This window comes from Nannospalax galili, unplaced genomic scaffold (genome assembly GCF_000622305.1).
Source record: "Nannospalax galili isolate Female #2095 unplaced genomic scaffold, S.galili_v1.0 scaffold336, whole genome shotgun sequence".
NCBI classification, from domain to species: Eukaryota; Metazoa; Chordata; class Mammalia; order Rodentia; family Spalacidae; genus Nannospalax; species Nannospalax galili.
The window spans coordinates 4,489,715-4,499,235 of record NW_008343385.1 but is presented as its reverse complement, the minus strand read 5'-3'; the positions used below and the strand labels follow the sequence as shown (position 1 = coordinate 4,499,235).

The following is a 9,521-nucleotide window of genomic DNA, read 5'->3' as shown; positions in this document are numbered from 1 at the left end:
GTCAGTTTTGAAAGAGATGCATTTCAGCTCTGGAACTTGTTATTGAATATGTCAATGCTGTTATAATGAAATGCTTCTTCTAATTAAATGGTTATTAAATAAATAATTTTAAAAATGTTAAGAATACACAATAGAGAAAAAACAGCCTGTTTAATCAATGGAGTATGAAGATGATCATATTAGAAAACTATAACTAGAATCCTATCTCTCTTCAAAGACACAAATTAACCCCAAATAGAGTAAATATTTAAATCCAATTAACTCAAAGTACATTAAAGACTTAAATCTAAGTCCTAAAACTATGAAACTACAAGAAGAAAACAGTGAAGATACTTTATGACATTGGAATGACCAAGGGTTTCTTGAATGTGACCCCAAAAGCATAGGAAAAAAAAGTAAAACCAAACAAAATTATATCAAACTACAAAGCTTCTGGTCAGCAATGGAAATAGTCAAGTAAAGAGAAAACCTATAGAATGAGAATATATTTGTAAATTATGTATCCAATAATAAGTTAATATGGAGACCATAAAAAGAATTCAACACAATGAAAATATGATCAGCATCACTAATCAGTTGCAAAATGCCAAACAAAGTCACAATTAAATATGCTTCATTTCAATTAGGAAGGAGCATATCAAAAGGACAAAGAGCAACACGTGATGGTGAGAACAGGAGAAAGGGAACATCTGCACACTGTTGGTAGGAATGTCAGTTAGTACAAGCATTATGGAAATAGTATAGATGTTTCTTAAAACATTAAAAATCGTATGATCCAGCAATCCTAACAGTGGGTATATAAACAAAGGAAGTTAAATCTGCATGTTGAAGAGAGATCTGCAGCAATATTCATAACAGCCAGGGAAAAGAATCAATTTGAGTGTTCATAAAACAATGGATAAAGAAAATAATTAATATACACAAAGCAATACTACTGTCACAAAAGCCATGAAATTCTGTTTTTTTCCCCCAATAATGTGGATGGAATTGGAAGGAATTATGTTAAGTGAGGTAACTCAGACACTGACCAATGAATACTGCATGATCTCACTCATATGTAGAATCTAAAGAAGGTGATCTCACTAGAGGCTGAGGGGAGCGGAGAAAAGGAGAGAATGATGGGAAAGGTTGGTCAACAGTGCGATGTTAAATTAGGAAGAGAAGTAATTTTGGTGTTCTATTGCATCAGTAGGGTGACTACAGATGAACAATGCACTACATATTAATATGCTAGAATAGATTTTTGAATGTTTTCATCACAAACAAATGAATGTTCAAGGAGACATATATGCCCATCCGGATTTGAATATTACTCACTCTACACTTCTATCAAAACATCACATGGACCTATAAGTATGTACAATTTGTATAAACTGTGTCAATTAAAAAACACTATTTTTAAAAAGAAAAAAAGTTGGTTCTAACCAAGAAGTACATTTGTAACTTTTCATAAACAAGGTAAAACAAAATACATAACCATCTCTAAAAAAATTAATTTACAATAATTCTTACCCTATGACATCTTTCAAAGGCTTGTTTAGTTTCTTGTAAAAGATTAACCACCACTTCTTGGGACAGAAAAGTTTCCCCATGTGTATCAATACTTGGTCCCAGTGGTAAGTTGGTACGTTGTCTAATTCTCTCCTTCAAATCCTGAATACTAGTACATCATAAAGACAAATGAAAAACGTTTACTGTATTTAGATTTCAACTGCAAATACTCTCAGCCTCAGTATATATATCAATGAAAACAAACAAAAAAACCCTGAAAAACCAAATATGGACCAGTAACCAAGAGAGTGAAATTCTAATTACAAAAAGTACTTTTGTGAAGATTTTCATCTGAAAAAAAGAGTAAATTTAGAGTCATGATCTTTGGTGTTGGGGGCTGGGCATGACGCACCTACACGCACACAAAGGAGCCAGACAAGGATGCTTGGTGTCCTGCTCTATCGTTCTCCACCTTATTCATTTGGGAAAGGGTCTCTCACTGAATCTGCCAGGGAGGCAGCCAAAGAGTCTTAAGAATTCTCTGGTTTCTGCACTCTACAGTGTCGACGTTATAAGTATACATGTGGCCATACCAGGCTTTTTATTGAGTGCTGAGGAGTTGAACTTAGGTCCTTATGACAACACAGCAAGTGCTCCTACCTACTGAGTCATCTCCTCAGCCTCCAGAATTATGATCTTTAAAATTCTTTTCAAGCTTTAGATTTCGACTCAGGAAGTAAGCTATTCTAAATAAGTTAATATTATAAATAAATAGCCTTGCTTAAAAAGAAAACGTCAAAATTTTAGTGATTTTTACTCTTTCTTAATCATTTAAATATGTTGCACATTTCTTTACAATATTAAAAAATAGACCTATTAAAATAAACATAATTTAGCTTTCCCTAGTGACTAAGGATCACCTAGAACATTTATGTGGGGTATGTTTAGATAAGGCTATTTTTGCTCCTAGAGTATGTAGCCCAGGCTACTGTGACCTCATCTTTTAAAAATCTTATGATTATTCTTAAGGTTTTCACTTTTTTTAAATATAAGATTTTGATCTAGCATGAACTGGAATCAGCCTAAGTAAACAGTTCTGGAACTTTTAAAAATTTTATCTGGGGAGTGGGGGTAGAGTTCCATGGCGCATGCATGTGTATGTCCATCTGTCTACGTATAAGTCATAGGACAACATTCAGGAGTCTGTTTTTCTTTGTCTTTATTTTTTGGACAGGATCTCCCTAGTCCCAGCCTACCTGGAAGTCACTATGTGGACCAGGCTGGCCTCAATCTCCCAGAGATCTGCTTGCCTCCACCTCCCCAGGGCTGGGATTAAAGATGTGTGCCACCATGCCCAGCGTAAGAGCCAGTTTTTCTGTAGTTGAGTTCTGGGGATTGAACTCAGGTAGGTCATTAGGCTTACATGGCAAACACTTTTACCAGCTGAACCATGTCACCAGCCAAAGGTTTTTGCTTCTTTTCTTCCTACTGCCTTGCAGATCTTACTTTTTATTCATTATTATAATTTCTCTCAAATCATCATTCAATATACACAACAAACTGGGAAACAAAATGAACTGGGTGTTTATGCGGACTATGGAGTCTGCACAGCACTACAGAAGTCATTCTTCCTCCTCCTACAATCAACTAGGTTCTAGGTTGTGAACATGTGGAGTAAGTAAATGTCACCAATTTTTACAACGAACTATTCTAACATCTAAGTAATTTCAGACTTTAAAGTAACAGTTTAGTAATAGTTTTAAGCACAAATGATTTTAAAAAAAAGCAATCTCAATTCAGGGCCACCTAAATTGTAAACTATTTGCTCTCTGTTTTGGTTTTTTTGGTTTTTGAGACAGGGTCTCCCTGTAGCCCTAGCTGGCCTGGAACTCACTATGTAGACTAGGCTGGCTTTGAAATCACAAAGATCCGCATGCCTCTGCCTTCTAAGTGCTGGGATCAAAGGCGTGTCCCACCACACCCAGCTTGTTCTTTTTTTCGTATCTTCAACAGTAAAACCATAATATGATTCTTAATAACATAGAATAATTTACTCTGAAAAGAACAAACCACAGAATTCTTTATATAACTATCATTATGTTTTATATTAATTTTTAATTGAAAAATATTTACATTTTAATTATACTATGTTAGGTCATTTCAACATGTGGTTCAAGAGCAGATTTAATCAATAATATAGTGTGAAAAGTTCTTCATCGAAAAATCTTAATAACAGCTAGCATTTGGTAAGTTTGTCCAAATTTAATCATGGTTGTTTTTAACTTTATACTTTTTAAAAACTTACCCTCCTGTGCCAATGGATCTCTTTTGATGGTTTTTGGAATCATAGTAGCGCTGCAAGATCATAGCACTTCTACTTTTCAAATATCCAATTTCCACCTCAATATAGTTCTCCAAATAGGAAATGAAAATGGATTTGATAAGCTTAGACAAGAAAGTCTGTTTATCAGTACCTAAGTTAAACTCCATCAATTTGCTGGAAAGATTGGTGGTTCTTTCCATGGAAGAGAAAGAGAAAAAGATTAATGTGTATTTTAGATATAGCAACAATAATAAGGAACATACATATTTACAATGTGACCATAACCATTTATATTAAACCATCATTTCTTTTTTTTTAAAGATTTTATTTTTAGCTGGGCATGGTGGCTTTAATCCCAGCACTCAGGAAGAAGAGACAGGCAGATGTCTATGAAACTGAGGCCAATGTGGTTGACATAGTGATTTCCAAGCCAGCTAGGACTACAGGGAGACCCTGTCTCAAAATAGAGTAACAAAAAAACTATTTTCATTTTTTTGTGTATAAGTGTTTTGCCTGCATGTATGTAAGTGCACCACCTGAAAACCCAACCTGGGTCCTGTGAAAGAGAAACTGCTGAGCCATCTCTCCAGCCTCAAACTATTATTCCTTATATTCCTTAAATGTTGGGTAATACTTAGGATGCAGAGAGCATCTTACAAAGTTAAATATAAAGTAGAATAGAATATTACAAATGATACTATGGTTTTGAGAACCGTCATAAAGTAGTCGGGATGACCTAGGAGGAAAAACTGTGCAATGATCAGTCTAAAATTATAATTAGTGGGAGAAGGGTCTAAAGTATGCTCAAATGCCTTTTATTAACAGGTACCCAAATAAGAAGCCTACCATCTGTCCATCTCTTTTGTCACTGATCATACGGGCTGTCCTCTAAGTTTTTATTTCACATTGTTGCTCCTGTTAGAGATGAACCTTCTCCCAAAATGAAAGGACTGAAGTATAGCAATAGAGTTTGGGGGTGGGGTGGGGGGGGACACATTCTGTGTGGCATTTATGAGATAATATCTCTAAGAGTAATGACATTTATGGAAAACAAACAAGCAAACAAACAAAAAACAAGACAAACTCACAACCAACCTAAGGCTGAAATGGTCATTTGTTAAGAACACATCAATTCTAGCAACTCCTAAAGTTTTAACTGCAGATAAGAATAATTGTACTAATTCTTTTTTTTTTTTCTTTTCTCTTTTTGTGGTCTTTTTGAGACAGGATCTCCCTGTAGTAACAGTTGGCCTGGATTCACTATGGCAACCAAGCTGGCCTTGAACTCAGAGCTCCATCTGCCTCTGCCTTCCAAATGCTAGGATTAAAGGCCCAGCTAATTGTACTAATTTTAAAGGGGAAAATCTAGTAACATCAGAAACAAAATCCTTGAGTCAGTTTAAGCAAAGTCATTTGTTCCTTGGTACATTTAAGATAAAGCATAAGATTCTGTTCCTCAAGCTAACAGTAGGAATACTGTTCTTCTACAGTGTACACAGGGAAGCATTTAGTGCCAAGGGGATCTTGCTATCTAACAAACTGTTATTCAAAGTCCCTGAATACACCACATGTTCAACTTTTTAAAAAAGCAAATTTAAAATGCATCATTATTTTTTGATAATTAAAAATATATCTTAGCCATGGTGGTGGCATGCCTTTAATCCCAGAACTTGGTAGGCAGAGACAGACAGGCCTCTATGAGTTCAAGCAGCCTGGCTTATATATAGTGAGTTTCAGGCCAGCCAGGGATACACAGTGAGGTCCTGTCCCAAAATAAAAAATAAAATAAATATAATAAAAATATACCTTGTATATAGGTCATAGAGATTTTTCAGATATTGTTCTGCATCTGATTTCCTACATTCTTCTAACTGATCTTTCACAAAACTCTAAAAGAGAAAATCAACATTCTGTTAAGTAAATATTAAATTTTATAACTTCTCAAGACCATTACGTAAGTAAATAAGTCAGACTTAAAACACCACATTTTCTTTTATCCACAACCCCTAGAGTTAAAAGTGTATATGTGAAACTAGAAAGAGGATTAGAGGAGGAAGCGATTTTAAGGGAGGTGAGAAATAGAGAGGGTAACTGAGCACATGTGATAAGTAGGAGGAGGGGTTTATATGAGGAAATAAAGGGAATCACCTATGGGGGAGGGGCACAGGGGAGGGTACTGCAGAAGAACAAGGGAGAAAAAAGCAAAATGACACATAATATATGAAGATGCCATGATGACATCCATAACTTGTATGCAAATCTAAAAAAATCAATTAAAAAAATCTTGTAAAAAAAATAATTCATTACTTTTTAAAATTACCTGTAGTTTGCTTTCAAACACATTCTGAATAAGTTTAGCCAGTACTGTTTCTGGATTACTAAAGATATCTCCAACTTGCTTGTTCACTCTCTGACAGAGTATTGCTGCGTCTTCAAATATATCATTTCTCAAGTAGGCACCCTAAACAGCAAAGGAATTTTACATTGTGAATAAGTTTTTTTCAATGGCTTTAAAATATAATTAGCATAAATAAAATTCAATAAAGTATACTGTCAAGTTACCTCCTGGCACTGCTTTATATAAACATCAACACAATGGGAATAGCCCTGTAAAGAAGAAACCTTGTTATCATTGTTCTGGTTCCATTATAATAATAATCTCAACAAAAGTGTTATATGTAATAAAATCACATTTCATGAACCCGTGAAAGATTAAGCTACTAGAATCAAGTAAGTAGAGAATCAATAATTTAACATGAGTATCTTTTTCTACATTCTACAACGAAACTAATGGGAATTTTCAATGAGGTCTTCTCTCCAATTCAGACTCCAAGAAGACAAAGCTATAATATATTTCTTTTTATTCTCCACCCTAAGATCTCCTGAATTTTTATTACTAGACACAAACCATCTACTATTTGGTTCCTTCCTTCCGCCAGATCTTTACAGCCAGGTTTTCTTGCTTTTTATTTAATTACTAACATGTGTGACTAAAAAAGACATTAAAAAACAAGAAGGTTGGCGGTATGATTTTCTTTATCAAACTATTTAAAATTTCTTGATGTAATATTAATATTGCCATAAGTACTAAGTATTTAACATTTAATATCATAGTTATTCTGCCACATAGTTATGTAACAGGAAAATCAGAGACTGTAATACATAGAATATAAAACCTCTAGAATCTTGCAGATTGATCTTCCTTTACAGTTTTAACATTTACCTTAAAATGAAGTAGAACTGCTGCTACTTCCCTCATCCTGGAGATCTCACCTCTTCTCTGAGCACTGGTAAACTCCTGAATAAGCTGGCATTCTAAATCATGGTATTTACCTAAAAGTGGAAAGTCATCAAACTACTGAGGTACTCTAAGTATTCCAAGTTATATCAAATATCTAAATTATTTACAAATGTAGTAGTAACGGATCTGTCTTCTTTTGGAAGAATTATAAAAACATTGTGAAATTATAGACAGTGGCTCTAGCTCTTACACTGAAGTATATAAATCTTTATTTTCAAGACACACTTTTAAAAGAAAGCCCTCAGAAACTGGTTAAACAGCTTAGTTCCTCAGAGTATGACAGCCATTTACAATGATTAAACCAGAAGATGACTACATATTTAAAAGAGAGTAAAAGAAGGAGAAAGAAAACCCTCTAGAGGTCAGTTCTAATAGCAAAGGATTAAAAAAAAAAATTTCAATCTCAAACCCATAGCTCTGGAAAGCATAAAAACCATGAAACTTTAGTAGAGCTCAGCTACCTCTACTGTGAATGATGGTGGAATAAACACCAAGTCTTATTCTAAGATAGAATGTGATACTTGATTTACCACTGAATTCTTAAGACTACTATGGCTCTTAATGACTACCTAATTTACAATGAAAAAAAATATTCCTTTAAGAGTGTGACACCAGGTAGGCTAACCACACTCCAGGGATGGACCCATACCCAAGAGTTTTTGAGGAACACAAATCAAACTTGATAGGCCTTAAAAAAAATAAAGGACATGAAGTGTAGGAGAGGTGGCATTGAAGATGGTAGTAGACCTGAAAGGAGATGGGAGAGACAGTTTGAATATGATTAAACTACACTGCATAGATTTCTCAAAAATCAATAAAAAAAAATTTTTTAAAAAGACAAAAATATTCCTAGAAAATCCAACTATATTATCCTTATTCTAACACTTTTGAAAATATAGGTGGTTATTTGACTTTCTAGGAAATGGCCTACGACCAGTGATGAAGCCTGCAAATATGGTGATTTTTCCAGAAACACAGATATAGTTTAAAGCATATTTCAAAGATTGAGACAAACCAAACTAATAAGAAGCCAGAAATGCTCATATTGCCGTTGCATTACAAAAGACCCTTATTCAGAGATATGTAAATGACTATAATCTCTCAAATACATAGTTAAGCTTTAAAAAAGCTACTTGCTCCCAGTTACTTAAAAATACATGAAGACATGTATAAACACACATAAGATTTGTATCTTCTATTTGTACTCTGAAAAAATACCTAAGACACTGGTAATGGTTGTCTTCGGGGATGAGGACTCAAACTCCAGGATGGCATGGGATGATGGCACTGTCCCCATTTTCTCACCTTTTGCCATTTGTTTTTTTCTTTTACACAAGTAGTTTTTTTCTTACTTAAAAAAAGTTCTCAATAAAGAGACTCCACTTACTTGCAATCTTGGATTTTACTTCTGAAAACCTAAAAAGTAGAAAACCAATGGCAAAGTTCATTAGTTGTGGCAAATAAGCATGGTAATGTAAGATAATACAAAAGGAGAATCTGCTCAGAAGTATAGGGGAACCCTCTGAGTCATTTTTTGCAACTTTTTCATAAATATGAAACTGCCATAAAATTAAAAGACCATATAAAAAAAGAAGACAAAGTCGTGGTCTTAAGAGAATACTGATGGGAAGCATGCCAGGTGACCAAACTGAACCCAAGAAGTTCAAATGAGATAACTAGTTCTCACTTAGGGTTTACATGGAATAATTAATTCCTTTGCTAAAGGCAGAGTTCCAGCTGAGGCACTAACAACCCAGAGATCCCAAAGCTAGGTTATTATCCTTACTTATTTGGCTACCATGAGTAATCATCTCAATATTTGCAACCACTGAAATTTTAAAAATAAAGTTTTAAATTATTTAAAAGAAAAACAATGCTCAAATATGATGATGCAGTAATGACAAGTGATTAAAAACCACAAATGAATTAGTCTGAAACTAGAAAAATAAGAGGCCATAAAAAAAATTCACCAATGCATTTAGGAAAGCAATCATTCCACTTTTACAAACTGAACAACGAAAATAATATACACTAAAATCTTTTCAAACATCAAACATCAAAGGAAAATATACAAGGAAAACTGATACAGACATCTTATATCACTGATCATTTTAAAAGAGAGGAAGAGTGGCTAGAAAAAAGATGCTAAAGGTGAAGGAAATACACATTTATACGGCATCGCAAAATTGATAAAGTCAAAGTAGATAACAGATAAGTCTATATCGATCTATGTGAAAAAATTAGGTCTAATTAGGATATATATTCAATGCCAAAGCTTGGTACAAGAGGCTATGTTTATAGTTCAGTTGCAAAAGGCTTCCTTAGCATGTGTGAGATTCTGGGTTCAATCTCTCTGGGTTCAATCTCAAGCATAGCCATGCACACACACACACACACACACACACA

General features: G+C 34.1%; 1 protein-coding gene across 3 annotated transcripts in view; it reads right to left on the bottom strand.

Annotated features, from left to right (window-relative positions):
• Positions 1-9,521, bottom strand: part of Exoc5 (exocyst complex component 5) — a 71,247-nt gene that overhangs the window by 36,587 nt on the left and 25,139 nt on the right. For all 3 annotated transcript variants that reach the window (XM_008839525.2, XM_029566654.1, XM_029566655.1), the window contains 7 exons: positions 8,503-8,531; positions 7,038-7,147; positions 6,377-6,421; positions 6,135-6,275; positions 5,621-5,703; positions 3,797-4,006; positions 1,513-1,660 (listed from right to left, as the gene is read on the bottom strand). In XM_008839525.2, coding sequence (XP_008837747.1) covers positions 1,513-1,660; positions 3,797-4,006; positions 5,621-5,703; positions 6,135-6,275; positions 6,377-6,421; positions 7,038-7,147; positions 8,503-8,531 — 766 coding nt within the window. The remainder of the gene's footprint in view (positions 1-1,512; positions 1,661-3,796; positions 4,007-5,620; positions 5,704-6,134; positions 6,276-6,376; positions 6,422-7,037; positions 7,148-8,502; positions 8,532-9,521) is intronic.